This window comes from Molossus molossus, unplaced genomic scaffold, assembly GCF_014108415.1.
Source record: "Molossus molossus isolate mMolMol1 unplaced genomic scaffold, mMolMol1.p scaffold_m16_p_7, whole genome shotgun sequence".
NCBI lineage: Eukaryota > Metazoa > Chordata > Mammalia > Chiroptera > Molossidae > Molossus > Molossus molossus.
The window spans coordinates 25,539,243-25,561,275 of NW_023425401.1; the positions used below are offsets into that span (position 1 = coordinate 25,539,243).

The window sequence follows — 22,033 nt, forward strand, 5'->3', positions numbered from 1 at the left end:
TGGTGCTCTGCTTAGATGACCTAACATTCCAATCACTGTAAAACCAAACTTTTAAGAGAAAATTGCTATTCTAATTGTTTAAACATCATTATAGCCTTCCCAGTGGGTAAATACTGCATTTCCACTAAAACACAAAACTCCTTTACCAACCTATGTAAGCAGACAGATTACAGGCTCTGCCAGTCCATATCACTAAGCACCACTGAGACAACTTGCTAGAGTTAGGTTCCCCTGCCCTCAGGGAAAACTAAAATGAAAAGCATGGTTGACACCAAAATGAATAATCAGTTTGTAACTTCAGATGGACTACTCATGCTGAAACTATTACAGATGAGATTTTTACTAATTAGGCCCCAAGCTCTTTGTAAAAGCCACATTATAATTAATTAAGATAATCGCTACTCATTATTTTTTTAAAAGCAAATTCTTTATTATATGTATAAAACTGTCAGAGAAAAGTAAACACTTCTTACACTAGCATATCATGGCTTTTATGCTAAAATAGATAAAATATTTAAAACTATTTTTAAGCTGTTTATTTGAGTTGAAATTGGCATACTGTTGTGAATTCTTTAGCTATTATGTAATAATTGAATTGACAATATGTATGTGCTTCCATTTGTGTAAACACATATACATTTTTAATAACAGAAAATTTCTAAAAAGTTAGACATCAAATTTTTTAAATGTGTTACCTCAGGGAAGTGGGATTAGGAGTTGTGGGTTGATTTAGGTATATTTTACTTAACACTTCATATATATTTGTAGTGCTTAAAATTTTATAGTGGTCTTAAATTATTTTTGTATTTGTATTTTTGTATTTGTATTTTTGTAGACTCTCCCATTTGCCTCCACAAATGCAGCTTTCTTAAAATACCAATTAAGAGACATTCAGAATAATATGCGTTGAAAATCAAAGAACCACTGCCTAGTTTTTCTTAACTAAAAAAGGGCTATATAATTTAATTAAAAATTTAATGTTATTTGTGAAATTTTACTTGTGAAACTTATAATTATACTTTTTTCAGAGCAAAAGATTTTGCTAACTCATTATTGCATATGCATTTAAGTTGGAAACCATTGTACTTAAACTGAGAATGGTTTAGAGTCCCATGAGTGTTATCATAAGATTAAAATTAATTGCTCAGAATTTTCATATGAGGCCAAACTGGACAGGTAATCAGTCATAGGCTAATGTTTTTAGCTTGATTCATGTTATCAAACTATATTTCTGATAACACCAGGAAAGGGGATAGATGGGAGAGAAATACACTACTTATCAAAATGATGGAACTAAGTTCTTTTGTTTGCATTAATTCTAATATGTAGAGGTCACATTTACAGCAGAGTTAAGTTTATTGAATAATTCAAGCACAAAGCTCACATTTGCCTAAATTTATGAAAGCAAATATACTACAAAATAATTTTTCTTCTTGTAAGTTTGTAGAGTGCCTTTAATGTGAAAAATTTGGTAGCTCTAAAGGATTGAATTAATGATACTTTAAAATGAATTTATGAACATTTTACTTTAAAGATAAAATTAAAACACATTATTCATTGTATATATATATATATATATATAATTATATATATATATATATATAATCTTTAATATATAATATGAGGTGTGCAGGGATGAAGTGACCTTCACCAAAACTCATATGTAAGATTAAATGCAATGGTTAATTTTTAGAAGGAACTAAAGTTATTAAGGGTTAGTCTTTAATAGGTAGAGATTTGTTTTGTTTCAGAAGATGACTACTAACTTTCACTTTGAAAAAAAATATGTATTTTATACATACAAAAAATAGTATTATATTTATAAAGTTAAAAGCTTACCAAAATGAACACCTAAATTTTAATCATCCAGTTCAGAAATATGCCAAGCCAACATGGCCGTACCTAATCTAGGCTCCTCTTATAATCCTGCTTTTCCCCACCCCAAACTACTGTCCTGTATCTTGTGTTTACTGCCTATGCTAAGCAACCTCTAAAATGGCCCTCAATGACTACCACTTACTGTTATTCACACCTTTATGCAATCCCTTTGCTTTGAAGATGATTCACTTCCAACAAGTAGAATATGACAGAAGTAATGACTGACACTTTGGAAATTAGGTTATACAATTGCTATAGCTTCTCTCTCTCTCTCTCTCTCCAGTCTCCTCTTGCTCTCTCTTGCTTGCTCTGAATGAAGCCGTTGCCATGGTGTCAGTTTACCTATGAAAAGGTCTATCTATAGCAAAGTACTGAGGGAGGCCTCCAGCCAACAACCAGGAAGAACCGAGGCACTCAGTCCAACAGCCAGAAGGAACTAAATCTTGACAACAACTACATGAGAGATTTGGGAGTGGGCCATTTACAAATCAAGCCTTGAGATGAGTCCATAGCCCCAGGCATCATTCTGATAGCAACCTCAGAGACCATGAGACAGAGGTAGTTAAAACATGGACATCTGACCCATGGGAAATGTGATATAATAAATGGGTGTTATTTTGAGCCACTAGGTTTTGGAGTAATTTGTTGATCAGCAGTAGGTAACCAATATCTTTGCCTTTTATAAAGTTTTGATAAGACTACAGGGTATATTAATTTGTTAAATTTTCAAAGTGTTTAATTCCTCATCTTGCAAAATTTTCAACTGCTTAATCTTCTAATAATGTAGAAAAGTATTGAAATATCTTTTTAAAAATTATTTTTGTATTTGCCTATTTCACCTTGAAGTTTTATAAAATTTTATATATGTGAGGCCATTAAATTAGATGCCTACAAGCTTCTAGTATACAGGCAGCAAAACATGGTGGTTAGTGCATGGAGTCTGGGGACGGATTGCCTTCTGGATTTGAATCCTAACTTTATTCCTTACTAGCAATATGACCTTGAATAAATTCTTTAATCTCTATTCCTTTATTTCCTCACCTGAAAAATGGAAATAGAAATAATGCCTAGCTAATAGAATTGAAATGAAGTTTAAATAAGTCAATACTTACAAGCCTACAGCAGTAGGTGATATACAACTAATGGTAAATCAATAAATATTTTGACTTCTTTATCAAAACATTATTCTTAATAATGTTTTTTGCTAAGGTCATTTTGGTAGCTACCCCATTTTTAAAAAAAAATTCTTTCCTCCAAAACTGTTTTTTCCTGATTGATCTTTTTCTTTTTTTTTTTTTTTTATCCTCACCCGAGGATATTTTTTCATTTTTTATACAGATAGAGTGGGAGGGAAAGAGAGGAAGGGAGAGAGAGAGAGAGAGAAACATCGACGTGAAGGGACACATCGAGTGGCTGCCACCCGCACGACCAACCAGGGCCGGGGACAAACTGCAACCGAAGTACGTGCCCTTAGCGGGAACCGAACCCGGGTCTCTCCGGACCGCAGGCCGACGCTCTAACCGCTGAGCCAAACTGGCCAGGGCCTGATTGATCTTTTTCTATGACACTTCAACTTTTCTGTCCTATTTATTTATTTATCTATTTAGTTTTGTTTTTTAGAGAGAGAGGAAGGGAGAGAGAAAAATATTGATTGGCTGCCTCCTGCATGCTCTCTACTGGGGATTGAGCCCGCAACCCAGGCATGTGCCCTGACCAGGAATCAAACCAGGACCTCAAATGCAGGACCACACTTAATCCACTGAGCCACACCAGTCAGGCTGTTTCTTAGGTTTTATGTGTACCTGTTAAATTCAACGTGTAGCTGAGTTTCTTTTTTTTAAAAATGCAATTAATCATTCTGTCTTTTAACTGAAAAGAATTAACTGTATTATAGTTTTTACTTATTATTACCATTTTGTTTTTGCTAGTTGTCCCACTTTTATTTATTTATTTTTTCCTTTCTTGCTTTCTTTCAGATTGATTGAGATGCCATATTTGTTTGATGCTTGTTTCATCTTTTCCCTTTAACTGTCTTAGGAATAATATATATTTTAATCCTTTTAATTATTGCCTTTGAAATTCCCAACTGATGAACAAAACAGAAAGCACTCTTTATATATATATATAGATATATAGCTCTCGTTTTTTATAATATGAGATTTTTTCAACAGTTTAACTCCTGTCAACCTCCTCCCAAGTTACATGCTCTTGTATTTTAATTTTATTCTTGTTATATCCTGTTAGATATTATTACTAACATTTTATAAAGACAATATTTGCTTGAATTTAGTTAAATGTTTACCATTTTGCTCACCATTCTTGCTTGTCTCTTGATCTTCTTTTTGAAATCAATGTTCTTTCTCCTGAAGTATATTCATTTTGAAGTTTTTTTAATGAAAGTCTGTTCATGGTAAACATTTTGTTTGTACCTTAGAGTATTACTATGACTTCCTCATACTTAAAAATAGCTTTTCAGAATGACTAATTCTATGTTTATAGTCATTTTCTTGCTATACATTGAAGCTATTATTTTACTCTTCTTAAAATTTTTATTATTAGTCTAATGGTTGTTACTATCTTTTATTCTGGCTTTTTTTAATCCTCTTTTTATTTTGTATTTTATAGTTGGAAGGTGACTGAATGTCAATTTATTTTTTATCTATACTGCTTGATAAACATTATGTTTCTTGTATCTATGGATTCATGATTTTCCCACTCATAAGGTAGTTGCAAGGATTAGAATCACTGAAAATGTCACATGCTGTGCCCTGGCTGGTTTGGCTCAGTGGTTAGAGTGTCGGCCCATGGACCAATGAGTCTCAGGTTTGATTCTGGTCAAGGTACCTCGGTTGCAGTTTGTCCCTGGCCCTGGTCAGGTTGCGCAGGAGGCAACCAGTCAATGTGTCTCTCTCATTGATGTTTCCCTCTGTCTCTCTCTCCCACTGTATCTGATGATAAATGGAAAAAATATCCTCAGGTGAGGATTAAAAAATAAAAATTCAGATTCAAATTTAAAAATGTCAAGTGCTGTGAACAATATCTGGCACATAGAAAATGTTATGTATGTGTTTTCTATTATTATTGAATAGTGTTTATCTTTATCGTCATCTTCTTTAATATTGCTCTTCCCACCATTATTTTTGTACTCTTTCCTCTAGGACTCCCCATTAGAAATATAAAACACTTGTCCATTCCAAGCTTTATGTCAATTAATTAATCTTTCCTATTTTTCAAATCTTTGCCTTTCTGTGCTACTGGGTAATTTCTTCAGACCTAACTCTAAATCACGAATTATCTTTTAAGTTTTGACTAGTCTGCTAATTTACCCATTTGTGCTGGTGCTTAGCTATTCTCTGCCTGACTCTGTGCCCTGCTCATTGATCTTTACAGAGTGCCTTACCTACCCTCTAGTTCTGGATGGGGCCAGAGCAACGGGTATCATCGCAGCAGATCTAAGGTCTGGAGGAAGGAGATGTCAAGGCACCTAGTCCCCTCCCTCTACCTGTGTTATTACAACACTTGCATTTTAATAGTGAATGTTTTACTTCTTTGTGAAGCTGGGCTTTATTCTTTGACATATGAAAGACACAAAAAACACAAAGGGTATTTTTCCTCAAACAAGAATGAATTGAATTCTTCAGAATCATGAGCAATTCCCAAATAAACCAGGAAAAACAAACCATTTTTGCTTCATCTGAATATTCCCATGCCCATCATCAAGGAGTATTTTATGAAATTGCTTCAAGAGTGCTAAAGATAAATAAGCAAATCCTTCTCCACTCTAAATAAAAGGGGCGAAGCAATTCTCTTTAAATGCAGCACATCTGGTAACAGAATGGGCATTGCTGAATGGAAATGGGGAATCTCATTATAAAAAGGGGGAAAACGTTTAGAGATTTGGCATAAAGTGCTCAAAAGCTTTCAGAAAAAGAAAGATTACTGAAAAGTGAATTTATGTGCTAAAGTGTGTTATTTTTAATGATGTGAAAGATGGATGCTAATCATAAAAATGCTTTGCTACTTTTCTATATAGTTTTATTATTTATAGGCAATTACAATAATATTAATGACATACATAAAATAAAAAAAAATTAAGTTAACATTGAAACTTAAGAAAGAACAGAATAAAAAGAAAGTTGAAGAAACTAATTACATACCTTATAGGAAAACTGTCACGTTAGTTCAAAACTTCTTCACCCATGTCTATATTTTATAAACATTCCCTGACCACCTACATTTAATACAGATGGCAATGGGCTGTCATAGTCCAGGCTCATTCTTAGGTGCCCTGGAAAGTGCCATGGAACTGAAGCATGTACACACCATTTTCAGGGCTTTTTCTCCACTTTCTCCAACATGCCTACTTTGAAATGGTGGCAGGAAATCTTAACCAACTCCCCTGGTCTACCCAACAATTATTTTACCCATTGTAACCTGTCACAGTCTCACCAAGGTCCTGGAGATGAGAAATAACTAGGTCCGTTTGTCCACCCCCAAAGCATCTCTAACCAGTCCCTCTTTCTTGGGCTGTCCTTCAGACCTGACTGCTTTTAACCACCCTACAATGACAGGAATGAAATAGTAATAAAAGCTAGTATGACAGCTTTGTACCTTGATATGCATGCTTCTACTTGTTGGGTCAAAGATGTTTTAATGCTTACATAAAGGAAATTATACACAATATTTCAGCAAAGATAAAATATACTTCAACTAGGAAACTATGAAACATTTAAATCAGGAAAGAATCTAATAAGATCTGGTCTATTATAATTTATGAGACTAAAAAGTACTGATATTTATGTTTTGGGGTTGGTAAATTAAGCTTGTCTCAGAACGTTTAGATTTATCTAAAAAGAAATTCCCCATTTAGAGGATTACTGACTAAAGCAACAGTGTATTTCTTTTAAAAAGATGATTATCCCTGGCAGGTTTGAATCAGTGGTTAGAGAGTCAGCCCGCAGACCAGAAAGTCTAGGGTTCAATTCCAGTCAAGAGCACGTACCTCGGTTCTGGTTTGGTCCCTGGCCCTGGTTGGGGTTGGGCGGGAGGCAACCCATCTAGATGTCTCTCTCACATCTCTCTCTCTCTCTCTCTCACATCCATGTTTCTCCCCCCCCCCCCCCACCTTCCCTCACATGCTATCTGAAGATAAATGAAAAAATGTCCTGGGATACAAATTTAAAAACCAAAATAAATAAAATAAAAATAAAAAGATGTTTAAATTAAAATTTATGCAAACCAACAAAAGCATACCTTGTGTGTTTTCAAGTGCTGAGAATATGGCAAGTATGAATATTTCTAAAACCAAACCAAATCAAATGTATTCTGGTTTTAAATAAATTGACTAGAGTATAAGTTAACAGGAAAATGCAAAAAGCACTCTGTTGCTGAAAGTTAGACAGGGAAAACCATAAACAAATGTATCTGTCTTGAAAAATACCTCACTGGGCTCAGCAAATAGATACTTTTAATCAATTATTAAGGATATATATAAAGGGAATTTTTCAGCACACTTTCCTTCCCTCCTCTGCCTTGTAGTTTTAAAAATTCTTTCTTCCATCTGATTAATAGTCCTACTTGTGCATTCTAGCCCCAGAGTCATAGTTAAGGGGACAGCTAAAATTAAGGGACTAAGGAATAGTTTGTCAATCTTTGCCCTTGGGTAGAAGGCTGCTATAAAACAAATAAAAAATGAAGCACCATTAAGAATAAATTGTAGGTTTTGAGTATGTTCTTTTATTCTCAAAATGGGTTTTCTTTTTTGAGAATCGTCTCTTTCTGTTTGAGTTGGCTTGTATTATAAGCTGATTGTGGCATTCTGATTCTGAGTCTACCCAGATGTTCCTTCCATTTGCAGAAAGCATTTCTATTTCACATACAAAGTTCTGTATTTTTAGGCCCCATCTGATGACCTAGGTTTCAAAGTTCTAGGAAAGTTTTCAGAAACTTACCATTACTTTCTTTGAATCTATATTTTGCTTTTTAATGTGAACAAAACTTTTTTGTTTTATTAAGCTTCGAACATTTTCTTGCATTTTACCAATTATTTGTTTTACACTTCAAAGCAGCTCTTTATGGTAAAAAGAAAATGTAACGTAAATATTCAGCTTCAAATGTGTTAATTGTTTTATTTTCACTTTTGTTTCCACTAATAATTATTATGAATGGAAGTTTTAATATTTAGTTTCTTTGATATTTAATTGATACATATAGAAAACCATACAACTTCCAGTCAAGATGGTGGCATAAGTAAAGGCTGTATTGCCTCCTCCCACAACCACATCAAAATTACAATTACACTGCAGAACAACCATCATTCAGAACCGCCTGACATCAAGTTGAATGGAAGTCCTACAACCACAAAATTAAAGCATCACACTGAGACTGGTAGGAGGGGCAGAGGTGGAAGGGCTGGTCCCACACCCACATGTGCCAGATAAAAATCAGTAGGACAGCTCTGGCCGGTTTGGCTCAGCAGTTAGAGCGTCGACCTGCGGTCCGGAGGGACCCAGGTTCAGTTCCCACTAAGGGCACGTACCTCAGTTGCAGTTTGTCCCCGGCCCTGGTTGGGTCATGTGGGTGCAGCCACTTGATGTGTCCCTTTCACGTCAATGTTCCTCTCTCTCTCTCTCTCTCTCTCTCTCTCTCTCTCTCTCTCCCACTCTATCAGAACAAAATATGGAAAAATGTCCTCAGGTGAGGATTAAAAAAAAAAATCAGCAGGACACCTTGGCTGGAAAGGTCCTCCCTAAGGAGAGAGGGGTCCCTATCCCACACCAGGTGCCCAACTCAGGGTTCCAGTGCCAGAAAGATAATCCCCATAACTTTTGGCTATAAAACCAGTGGGAACCGAGGCTGGGGGAGGCCGAGGCTTCTGGAGCAACAGGCAGCTCCTCTTAAAGGGCCTGTGCATGGACTTAATTGGACTTGCTCTTCTAAGCTCGGAGGGAAGGCAGCTTGAGAGGCGCCAAAGACATACAGAAAAGAACTGAGCTGTTTGGCCTCAGGAAGAGGGCTGGAGGGGTGGCTTTCTCCTGGACAGACCTTCCAGCAGAGGCTGATATTCCTTTGGTGAACCCTTCCCTGGGGCAGCAGATGGCTGCCATATCTGGGACTCCAACAACCTGGCTCACACTGGTAGCCCCGCCCTGGTGATTTCCTGAGGCCACGCCCCACCCAACTTTTGGGCCCACCCAAGCTGTTCCCAGTTGCTTTACCATAGGATTGGCCTGTCTTGGATCCTGCTTCAGAATTTTCTAAAATCTCTCAAACAAACAGTGTCTTGTCTCAGTGAGCCCTATAGCTCTCGTTAAGTGGCCCCAGGCCTGGAACTAGAAGCAGCCAGCCTTGGTTCCCATCTTGGCTTTGCCTAGGCACCTCTAAGCCCAGCACAAGAAGCAGCCATCTACAGAATGCTTTGTAGCTTATGCCTGGTGGCCCTGGATAGAACATAGGCAGTGGCTGACCTTGCCCCAGAGCCAGCACACCCAGTGGACAGCTTCAGACCATACTGAAACACCGCCACCCAACCACCTCCACAAGTGACACCTCAATGAGCGAACTCAGTGGGTACCAGAAACCTGATGAAGTAAGTCTTGCTCTGTGTGGTAGGCCCCTACACAGCTGATTCTCCAAGGTAGTCAGAGGCCAGTGGTTAGTGGGCACAGTCAGTCCTTGCAGCTGATCAGCCTGAGTAAATCCCCCCCATTGATGTGCCAACAGCAATCAAGACTCAATTACAACAGAAGGATGTTAAGTCCACACTAGGGGTGCACCTCAAGGGCCCAGCTGGGGTGATCAGGGAGGCTGTGCCACTGGATCCTACAGGATACCTACAACAATAGCCACCCTACGAAGCGCAGGAGACATATAAACTCTACCTAATGTATAGAAAAAACTCAGGGAACAGCCAAAATGAAGACACAAAGAAACATGTCCCAAATGAAAGAAAAGAACAAAACTTCAGGAAAAGAATTAAACAAAATGGAGATAAGCAATCAATCAGATGCAGAGTTCAAAACACTAGTTATAAGGGAGCTCAAGGAACTTAGTGAGATATTCAAAGGACTTAAGGAGACCTCCAAGAAACTTAGTGAGAACATCAACAACATAAAAAAGGACCAGTCAGAAACGAGTTACACTAACTGAAATAAAGAATAATTTACACAGATTCAATAGTAGAGTAGGTAAATCCAAGAAGCAAACCATCAATTTGAAATATGAGGAAGCAAAAAACACCAAATCAGAACAGGAAAAAGAAAAAAAAATTTTTTTTAATGAGGATAGTGTAAGAAGCCCCTGGGACAACTTCAAGTGTTCAATATTCGCATCATAGGGGTGCCAGAAGGAGAAGACAGAGAACAAGAAATTGAAAACTTATTTGAAACAATAATGACAGAAAACTTCCCTAACTTGGTGAAGGAAACAAATATACAAGTCCAGAAAGCAAAGAGAGTTCCAAACAAGATGAACCCTAAGAGGTCCACAACAAGACATATCATCATAACAATGCCAAAGTTTAAATACAAAGAGAGAATCTTAAAAGCAGCAATAGAAAAGCAGTCTGTTACCTACAAAGGAGCTCCCATAAGACTGTCAGTTGATTCCTCAAAAGAAACTTTGCAGGCCAGAAAGGAGTGGCAAGAGATATTCAAAGTGATGAAAAGCAAACACCTACAACCAAGATTACTCTATCCTGTAAAGCTATCATTTAGAATCAATGGACATTATCAAGAGTTTCCCAGACAAGAAAAAGCTAAAGGAGTTCATCACCACCAAACCAGTATTATATGAAATGTTGAAGGGTCTTCTTGAAGGAGAATAAGGACAAACATATAAACAACAAAATGGAAATTAATACATATCTGTCAACAATTGAATCTACAAACAAAATGAGCAAGCAGAACAGAAACAGACTCCTAGATACAGAGAAATTTTTTGTTGCTTGCCAGATGGGTGAGGTTTGGGGGAATGGGTGAAAAAGTTGAAGGAATTAAGAAGTACCAATTTGTTGTTAGACTGATTAACCTCAAAGGGAAGGGGGAAGGGAGGGCAGGAGGAGATAAACCAAAGAATTTCTATGCATATATGCATAACCAGTGGACACCAACAATAGTGTGGGGAACACAGGAGGGGGGAGGGATTGGGGAGGAGGGGGTCAATGGGGAAATAAGGGGGCATCTGTAATACATTCAACAATAAAGATGAGTTAAAAAAATAAAAATAAATAAAAAATAGAAAACCATTTAGTGAAATGAGAAAATGATGAATACATATTTATAATTATGCATGGAGGGCAAGAGGAAAAAATAATAGCTAGTCTTTTGATAATATTATTAAAAGCAATTTTAATCAAAATTTTTATTAAATAATAGTTAAATCAATGGAGTTTATGTATATATTTATTAAAGCACTCAAAAGAGAAAAACAAAAAAAACAACAACAAAAAACAATTTATCTATCACACATGACATATTTGTGATTTATTTTCAAATTGGTGTCAAACAAACTCCAAAAGAATCTGGGGATTTGGCTGGAATTATAAAGATTTAGTTAAGGGTCTTGGAGATTGAAAACTGGGAACAGATAGAGAAAAACCCAGAAGTGTTCCAAGGAAGAAAAAAAAAGTTAAATGTTCCTGTAATAAAAAGTACACACTTGAGAATTACCAGTCTTATTTTCTTCGCCCTAGGAATGGTCCAGGATGGTTATCAGTCAGATATCAAGTAGTCTGGATGATGAATGCCAGGTGGTCCAGGAGATTCAAAATTATTTAAAACTTGCCTTGAGCCCTGGCCGGATTGGCTCAGCGGTTAGAGCATCAGCCTGCAGTTCCGAGAGACCTGGGTTCAGTTCCCGCTAAGGGCACGTACCTTGGTTGCAGTTTGTCCCTGGCCCTGGTTGGGTTGTGTGGGTGGCAGCCACTCGATGTGTCCCTTTCACATCGATGTTTCTCTCTGTCTCTCTCCCTCCCACTCTATCTGAACAAAATATCAAAAAATGTCCTCGGGCGAGGATTAAAAAAAAAAAAACTTGCCTTGAGCCCGGCCAGTTTGGCTCACTTATTGAGCATCGACCCACGTACCAAGAGGCGGCCAGTTTGATTCCCAGTCAGAGTACATATTCAGGTTGTGGGCCCAGTCCCCTGTGGGGGTATGCAGGAAGTGGCCAATCAATGTTCTCCCTCATCAATGTTTCTAACTTTCTCTCTCTCTCCCTTCCTCTCTCTCTCAAATCAATAAAGAAAAAAAAATTAAAAACAAACAAAAAAAACTTGCCTTGATATGGGTGTTTAATAGTAGGATTCAGGAATATTTCTAGGTGCAGATAAAGAATAAGATTCTATAATATTATTTTTACTGAAATATGATTTTTCTCTACAACCCACAGAATGATTTTCAAAGTAACATGAAATTATGTATGAAAAAAAAGTTCGCCGGTGTTTGGGGATGCATAACAACTGCTGTTAAATCTAACACTAGAGGGAATTCCAAAATGGCAGCAGAGTAAATGGAAGCTACACAGACCATTTCCCAGGACCAAACTGGAATTACAACTAAAATAAAGACAAATCGTCAGGAAAAAGCAACAGAAAAGCAGCTTGTGCAGACCATATAACCAGGGACACTGACTGATCTTGGTAGGATTGCAGAAGTGCAAGAGGGGGGCTGGACAGCAGCAGTCTTAGCTGTGAGCAGTACCTTTGAGGTTAAACTCCCAAACTCCCTCCACAGTGCAGAGGGCTGGGACAAAATGCTAAAGTAGCCACAGCCACTCACATTGGGCTCTGGCAGAGGGAGGGCAGACTGGACTGGAACTGTGTGGGGACACTCGAGGTTTGGAGGGTGCTCAGAGCTTTTGCCGAATTGCTGCCATGCAGGATGGTGGCCATCTTACTCTTTCCCGGGCTCTGGGGAGAGGTGGCTGCCCCTCCTCGAAGATTCAACCACATCCAGTGGGCCATTGAAATGCAAATTGAGGCTCATTAACAACAAACATCTGCCCACCCTTAGGAAATCCCCTTATGCTGAACACCTGAGAGAGTTTTTATTCAACTGAGAACCCAAGGCTCCTCAAGTAACAGAGACTAATAGTCTCCAGGCAAAAAGCTAGAGGATAAATGAACCATTCCTGGGCTTGCAACTCTACCCAGGAAAGTAAGACTTGACAGTGGTGTTTAACATGGGTCCTCCCACACTCATCCAAATGCAGTAGAGGGAGCCACAAACAGCAGAACACCAACACCCACGGAAAATTTGGCAGGCTGAGATAGCCAAAATGGTGAAACAAAGAAACAAATCTCAAATAAAAGAACAAGAGACCTCTACCAAAGATGAGATAAATGAAATGCAGTTAAGTAAGCTAACAGAGCTAGAATTCAGAGCCATTATCTTGAGGAAGCTCAACAGCATGAGTAAGGACATCAACATCCTGAATAAAAACATAGAAACATTAAAAATCAACCAATTGGAAATGAAAAACCACCAAGAAGAAATGAAGAATGACATAGCAGAAAAAAGAACACATTGGAAGGACTAAACAGCAGAGTAGAGGAAGCTAAGGACCTGATCTGTGAATTAGAAGACAGGGTAGAAAAAATCAACTAATCAAAAAACTAAAAGAAAAAAACAATTAAAAAACAGGAAGCAAGCTTAAGAGAACTGTGGGACAACTGGAAATGTATAATATTCACATCACAGGAGTCCCCGAAGAAGAAGAAAAATGAGCAAGGGTTAGAGAATATATTTGAAGAAATAGTGACAGAAAACTTCCCTAACTTGGTAAGGAAAGAAGGCATTCAAGTTCAAGAAGCACAGAGAGCCCCAAGTAAGAAAAACCCAAACAGGCCCACACCAAGACACATAGTAATTAAAATGCCAAAAATTAAAGACGAAGAGAGAATCCTAAAGGCAGCAAGAGATAAGCAAAAGATTACCTACAAAAAAAACCTCATAAGGTTCTCAGCTGACTTCTCAACAGAAACACTACAGGCCAGAAGGGAATGGCATGAAGTAATCAAGGTCATGAAAAACAAGGATCTGAATCCAAGACTACTCTACCAGCAAGGCTATCATTCAAAATAGAAGGTCAAATAAAGAGCTTCCCAGACAAAAAAAGGCTAAGAGAATACATTAGCATCAAAACGAGCACTGCAAAAAATGTTAAAAGGACTGCTGTAATTAGTAAAAGAAATAGAAAGAAAAATATAACCACACTAAACAAAAAATGATAATAAATAAGTACATATCAATAATCACCTTAAATGTAAATGGATTGAATGCTCCCATAAAAAGACACAGAGTAGCTGATTGGATAAGAAGGCATGACTCATCTATATGTTGTTTACAAGAGACCCACCTCTCAACAAAAGACTCACATAGGTTGAAAGTGAAGGGATGGGAAAATATCTTCCAAGCAAACGGAAAGGAAAAGAAAGCTGGGGTAGCAATACTCATATCTGATAAAATAGATTTCAAAATGAAGACCATAACTGGAGACAAAGAAACCCACTATATAATATTGAAAAGCTCTATCCAACAGGAAGATATAACCTTGGTAAACATATATGTACCCAATATAGAACCACCAAAATATATTAAAAATCTTTTGGAGGACTTCAAAGGAGAAATGAACAACAATACAATCATAGCTGGGGACTTTAACACCTTGCTGACATCACTGGATAGATCCTCTAGACAAAAGAATTAGCAAAAAACAAAGATTCTAAATGAAGCATTAGACCAAAGGTTTAATAGACATATACAAAGAATTATACCTCAAACCGCAGAATTCACATTCTTCTCAAGTGCACATGGGACATTCTTAATGATAGACCACAGGTTAGGACACAAACAAAGTCTCTACAAGTTCAATAAGACTGAAATTACATCAAGCATCTTCTCAGATCACAATGGCATGAAAGTAGATATCAATTGCAACAAGAACATGCAGAGACATTTGAACACATGTAAGCTAAATAGCATGTTATTAAACAATGAATGGGTTACTGAGGAGATCAAGGAAGAAACTAAAAACTTCCTGGAATCCAATGAAAATGAACATACAACAATACAAAATCTATGGGATGCAGCAAAAGGAGTTCTGATAGGGAAGTTCATAGCACTACAGGCCAACTTCAAGAAACAAGAAAAATTTCTAATACAATATCTAACCTCACAACGTAAAGAACTACAAAGCAAACTAAAAAGAAACCCCAGAACAAGTAGAAGGAAGGAAATAGTAAAGTTCAGAGCACGAATAAATGACATAGAGACCAAAAAAACAATTCAAAGGATCAATGAAACAAAGAGCTAGTGGTTTTTCAAAAAGATAAACAAGATTGATGGACCCTTAGCTACACTCATCAAGAAACAGAGAGAGAATCCAAATGCACAAAGTCAGAAATGAAAGAGGAGACGCCCTGGCCGGTTTGGCTCAGCGGTTAGAGCTTCGGCCTGCGGTCCTGAGAGACCCGGGTTCGGTTCCCGCTAAGGGCATGTACCTCGGTTGCAGTTTGTCCCCGGCCCGGGTCGGTTGTGCGGGTGGCAGCCACTCGATGTGTTTCTTTCACATCGATGTTTCTCTCTCTCTCTGTTCCTCTCTCTCCCTCCCACTCTACCTGAACAAAAAATGGAAAAATGTCCTCGGGTGAGGATAAAAAAAAAAAAAAAGAAATGAAAGAGGAGAAGTAACAACTGACACCACAGAAATACAAAGGATTGTTAACAGATATTATGAACAATTATACGGCAACGAATTCGACAACCTATGCAAAATGGACAAATTTCTAGACACACATAGTCTCCCAAAGTTGGACCAGGAAGGGATAGAAAACTTGAACAGACCAATAACAACTAAGGAAATTAAAGAGGCAATCAAGACTCTCCCAGCAAACAAAGCTCAGTCCCAGACAGCTTCACAGGGGAGTTTTACCGAACATTCAAAGAACTAACACCCATTCTCCTCAAACTATTTCAAAAAATTCAAGAAGAAGAAAGACTTCCAAACTTATTTTATGAGGTAGCATAAGTCTAATTCCAAAACCAGATACAGACACTAAAAAGAAAGAAAACTACAGGCCAATATCCCTGATGAACATAGACACCAAAATCTGAACAAAATACTAGCAAATTGGATCCAGCAATACATCAAAAACATTATTCACCATGACCAAGTGGAATTCATCCCAGGGTTGCAAGTCTGGTACAATATTCACAAATCAATAAATGTGATACACCACATAAAGAAAATGAAGAATAAAAATCACATGATCATATCATTAGATACTGAAAAAGCATTCGATAAAATCCAGCACCCATTTCTGATAAAAATGCTCAGCAATATAAGAATAGAGGAATCATATCTTGACATAATAAAGGCTATATATGAAAGACCTACAGCTCACATCATACTCAATGGGCAGAAACTGAAAGCATTTTCCTTAAGAACAGGAACAAGACAGGGATGTCCACTTTCGCCACTCTTATTTAACATAGTACTGGAAGTCTTAACCACAGTTATCAGACATGAAGAAAAAATAAAAGGGATCCAAATTAGAAAGAAGGAAGTGAAACTGTCATTATTTGCAGATGACATAATATTATACATAGAAACCCCTAAAGACTCCATCAACAATCTACTACATTTAATAAATGAATTTGGCAAAGTAGCAAAATACAAAATTAATGTCAACAAACTCATGGCATTTTTATACACCAATGAGGAAGTCACAGAAAGAGAAATTAAAAAAACAATCCCATTAACCATTGCAGCGAAAAAATTAAGATACCTAGGAATAAACTTAACCAAAGAAGTAAAGGACTCATTTGCAGAAAACTACAGGACATTAAAAAAAGAAATAAAGGAAGATATAAAAAAGTGGAAGCACATATCTTGTTCATGGATTGGAAGAATTAACATCATTAAAATGTCCATATTACCCAAAGCAATCTATAGATTCAATGCAATCCCCATCAAAATACCAACGACATATTTCACAGAACTAAAACAAATACTTCAAAAGTTCACATGGAAGCAAAAAAGACCCTGAATAGCCATAGCAATCTTGAAAAAGAAGGACAAAGTAGGTGGGATCACAATACCGGATATCAGGTTATACTACAAAGCTACTGTAATCAAAACAGCCTGGTACTGGCACAAGAACAGGCATATAGACAAGTGGAACAGAACACAGAACCCAAAAATGGACCAAACACATTATGCTCAATTAATATTTGACAAAGGAGGCAAGAGCATACAATGGAGTGAAGACAGCCTCTTTAATAAATGGTGTTGGAAAAATTGGACAGCTACATGCAAAAAAAATGAAACTAGACCATCAACTTACACCATACACAATAATAAACTCAAAATGGATAAAAGACTTAAATGTGCCCTGTGAATCCATAAAAATTCTAGAAGAAAATGTAGTCAACAAAATTTCAGACATTATACGCAGCAGAATTTCAGTGATACGTCACCTAAGGCAACAAAAACAAAGGAAAAAATGGACACATGGGACTACATCAAACTCAAAAGCTTCTGCACAGCAAAAGCAACAACTATCAAAATGGAAAGGCACCTCACTGTATGGGAGAGCATCACTGCCAATGATACATCAGATAAGGGGTTAATTTTCAAAATATATGGAGTACTCATACAGCTCAACAAAAGGAAGACAAAGAACCCAATTAAAAATGGTCAGAAGAGCTAAATAGAAACCTCTCCAAACAGGACATACAAATGGCCAAGACACATATGAAGAAATGCTCAACATCTCTAATCATCAGAGAGATGCAAATTAAAATGACTATGAGGTATCACCTCCCAACTGACAGAATGGCCGCCATCAACAAATCATCAAACAACAAGTGTTGGCAAAGGTGTGGAGAAAAGGGGACTCTAGTACACTGCTGGTGAGAATGCAGACTCGTGCAGCCACTATGGTGTTACCTCAAAAAATTAAAAATTGAATTGCCATTTGACCCAGTAATCCCACTTCTAGGAATATACCCTAAGAAGCCTGAAACAACAATCAGAAAGAATATATGTTCCCCCATGTTCATAGCAACACTATTTACAATAGCTAAGATCTGGAAACAGCCGAAATGTCCATAAGTAGACGAATGGATTAAAAAGCTGTGGTACATATACACAATGGAGTACTATGCAGCTGTAAGAAAGAAAGATCTCTTATCCTTTGAGACGACATGGAGGGACCTGGAAAGTATTATCCTAAGTGAAACAAGCCAAGCAGAGAAAGAGAAATATCACATGATCTCACTTATTTGTGGAATATAATGAACATAACAGTCTGAGGATCGGGGTAGACCCAGAGATTTGGAAGTAGGGTACAGACTGACAACCCTCAGAAGAGGAGGTGGTGGGGGGAGGGAAGAGATATACCACAGAATTTATATGCATGTAAGCATAACTGATAGACACGGGCTACAAAGCAGGGTAGGGGGTGGGGGGATGGGGAGGAGGGTGTCAATGGAGGAAAAAAAGGAAAAACATGTAACAAAAGTAAATTAATAAAAAAAAACCCAATTCAACTTTGGATCAAGATGGCGGCGTAGTTAAAGCTGTCTTATGTCCTCCTACAACCACATCAAAGTTACAACTAAACTACAGAACAACCATCATTCAAAACCACCTGAAATCAAGCTGAATGGAAGTCCTACAACTACAGAATTAAAGCAGCAGCCACACGAGACTGGTAGGAGGGCGGAGGGGACGGGCTGGTCCCACACCCACGTGTGGCGGATAAAAATCATGAGGACACCTCGGCTGGGAAGGTCCTCCCTGAGGACTGAGGGGTCCCCGTCCCACATCAGGTGGCCCGCTCAGGGTTCCAGTGCCAGGAAGAGAATCCCCATAACTTCTGGCTGGAAAAACCAGCGGGAACTGAGGCTCAGGGAGGCTGAGGCGGCTGGAGCCCCAGGCAGCTCCTTAAAGGGCCCGCGGACGGGGCACCAGAGACATACAGGGAAGAACTGAGCTGTTTGGCACTGGAGCGAGGGCTGGAGAGGGGGCTTTCTCCAGGACAAACGTGCTGTAAGAGGCCTTTGTTCCTTTGGTGAGCCCTTCCCTGGGGCGGCAGACAGCCACCATATCTGGGACTCCAGCAACCTGGCTCACACTGGTAGCCCCGCCCTGGTGACTCCCTGAGGCCCCGCCCCACCCAACTTTCAGGCCCACCCAAGCTGTGCCAGTTGGTTAACTATAGGATTGGCCTGTCTTGGATCCTGCTTCAGGTTCTCCTAAATTCTTTCAAACAAGCAGCATCTGGTCTCAGCTAGCCCCACACCTCTTGTTAAGTAATACTTAGAAACAAATACAGGGAGGTGGCCAAAATGAGAAAATAAAGAAACAGGTTCCAAATGAAAGAACAGAACAAAACCCCAGGAAAAGAACCAAGTGAAATGGAGATAAGCAACCTAACAGATGTTGAGTTCAAAATACTGCTTATAAGGATGCTCAATGAACTTAGTGAGAACCTCAGCAAACTTAGTGAGGGCCTCAAGAGCATAAGAAAGGACCAGTCAGAAATGAAGGATGCACAGTCAGAAATAAAGGAGGCATTAACTGAAATAAAGAATAATTTACACAGATTCAATAGTAGAGTAGGTAAAGCCAAGAAGCAAACAATCAATTTGGAATATAAGGAAGCAAAACCATCCAATCAGAACAGCAAAAAGAAAAAAGAGTCAAAAAATGAGGATAGTATAAGGAGCCTCTGGGACAACTTCAAGCATGGCAACATTCGCATCTTGGGGGTGCCAGAAGGAGAAGACGAGAACAAGAAATCGAAAACCTATTTGAAACAATAATGGCAGAAAACTTCCCTAACTTGGTGAAGGAAACAGACATACAAATCCAGGAAGCACAGAGAGTTCCAAGCAAGATGAACCCCAAGAGGCCCACACCAAGACACATCATCATCAAACTGTAAAAGGTTCAAGACAAAGAGAGAATCTTAAAAGCAGCAAGAGAAAAGCAGTTAGTTACCTACAAGAAAGTTCCCATTAGACTGTCAGCTGATTTCTCAAAAGATACTTTGCAGGCCAGAAGGGAGTGGCAAAAAATATTCAGAGTGATAAAAAGCAAGAACCTACAACCAAGATTACTCTATCCTGCAAAGCTGTCATTTAGAATCGATGAACATATAAAGAGTTTTCCAGACAAGGAAAAGCTAAAGGAGTTCATCACCACCAAACCGTTATTATATGAAATGATGAAGGGTCTTCTTTAAGAAAAAGATAAAAAATATGAACAAACAAAATGGCAATGAATAATTGCTATCAACAATTGAATCTACAAACAAAATGAACAAGCAAAACAGAAACATTCTCATAGATACAGAGAACATTTTGTTAGTTGCCAGATGGGAGGGGGGATGGGGAAATGGGTGAAAAAGGTAAAGGGATTAAGAAATACAAATTGGTTGCTAGACTGACAAACCTCAAAGGGAAGGGGGGTTGGTGGTGGGAAGAAATAAACCGAAGAACTTACATGCACATAGGCATAACCAATGGACACAGACAACCATGTGGGGAAAGGCAGGAGGGGGGCGGGAATGGGGAGGAAGAGTCAATGGGGGAAAAATGAGGAACACCTGTAATACATTCAATAATAAAGATGAAAAAAAATATTTGTGGGGTAAATAAATAATAAAAGAAACAAATTCAAAAGAAAATCTACCACTAGAACGAGTCAGTATCCAGATACCTAAATACTACGCACTAAATTAAGATCATAACCAAAACTCATTATTAACATAACGAGTTAATAATGTTAATAATTATAATCATTATTATAATGAGTTAATAATGTGTCTAAGGGACACATACAAACTTAACTTTTATTTATCAATTTTTCTAAATTGAAGTAAATTTAATTCATTACATTATAGAGGTATTAAATTTTAATATTCTGTGAGGATTACCATGAAATATTCTCTGACTTCAATATATACATTTTAGTTTCAAACTGTTAATTGTAAATCTGTATGACCTTTATGTCAGTTGAGTCTCTCAGTCCGTTGGGATATCTGGTCAATTGGAACCAATACTATATTCCCGCTGCAAATCCTGGGTGAAGGGGAGAATTGTTGCTATTGTTTTGTGCTTTGTTGTCATTCCCTTGTGTGCACATGGCATTAACTCAAGTATTGCACTACTTTATCTCTTCTTCTTCCACTAAAGAAGCAATATAAGATTTTCAAGGAGCAGAGATTTTGCTGAGTAATTACATTACACACAATAAATAGCAAACTTCAATTGACCATGTTTGTTCTCAAACATTTCTAGAACCATTCATACCACTGAAAGTTTCTAATTTCCCATTTTACACCACAGAAATCAGCCCTCCACTTTTTCACTGCACCTCTCATTTTGTTCTCTGGCCTTCTCTTTTCTTCTTCTTCTTTTATTTTTTGCTTGCAAGAGTAGGAAAAAAATGTCCTCCCATTTTTGTCCTCTCTTTTTCTCCTACAAAGTAGTGAGTCTTCTGTTTTACTGCTTTGGCTTCTGCAGAATATTACTTTTAGCTCAAATAGCTTAAAAGGTCTTTTCCTTAACAGTGACAATTTCTTCTTAGTAAAGATTTGGTTGGCAAATGTTAGGATTAGATAAGTGTTCTCCCTCCTGTATATATATTAATAATTATATAACACAGAGTTACTTACAAATCTGTTTCATTTTCTTGAGGAAAATGTTGGAAAAATCATGACATGGGTAAAAGATATGCCAGGTGCTATCCACAAGTGGCCTGTAAAACAGGATGTTTGGAAAGAATTTTTCACATCACTGGGATCAAAGTCAGGAATTCACAGAATTCATTCACCCATGACTCAGTAATCCAACGTAAGGCAAAGGAGACACCTTCAGGTAATTCTAGAAGCTCGAAGGAGACTCCTGTCCTGGCAAGAAGCACTACACAGGGTGTGCCAGTATGAACAAGAGAATAGTGAAGACTCTCAAATAGCTCAGCCACCCTCCCGTAGGCTGTGTTCCTCCAGATCATGTCCTGAGTACTTGCACACCCAGAGCCTGTGCATATTTAACTGTCTCTTATACTCTGTAAGACACCCCTAGCGCCATTACCTCCTTGTGTGTAGGCAGAGATCAAAAATTATCTGGGGGATTCATGAAGG

At 37.9% G+C, this 22,033-nt stretch overlaps 1 protein-coding gene across 1 annotated transcript in view; it reads left to right on the forward strand.

The window, feature by feature from the left end:
* The window catches only part of VWDE (von Willebrand factor D and EGF domains), a 120,177-nt gene extending 119,267 nt beyond the window's left edge, over positions 1-910 (forward strand). Inside the window, exon 29 of the mRNA XM_036247431.1 lies at positions 836-910. Within this exon, the coding sequence (XP_036103324.1) occupies positions 836-910 (75 nt within the window). The remainder of the gene's footprint in view (positions 1-835) is intronic.
* Positions 911-22,033: the final 21,123 nt, after the last annotated feature.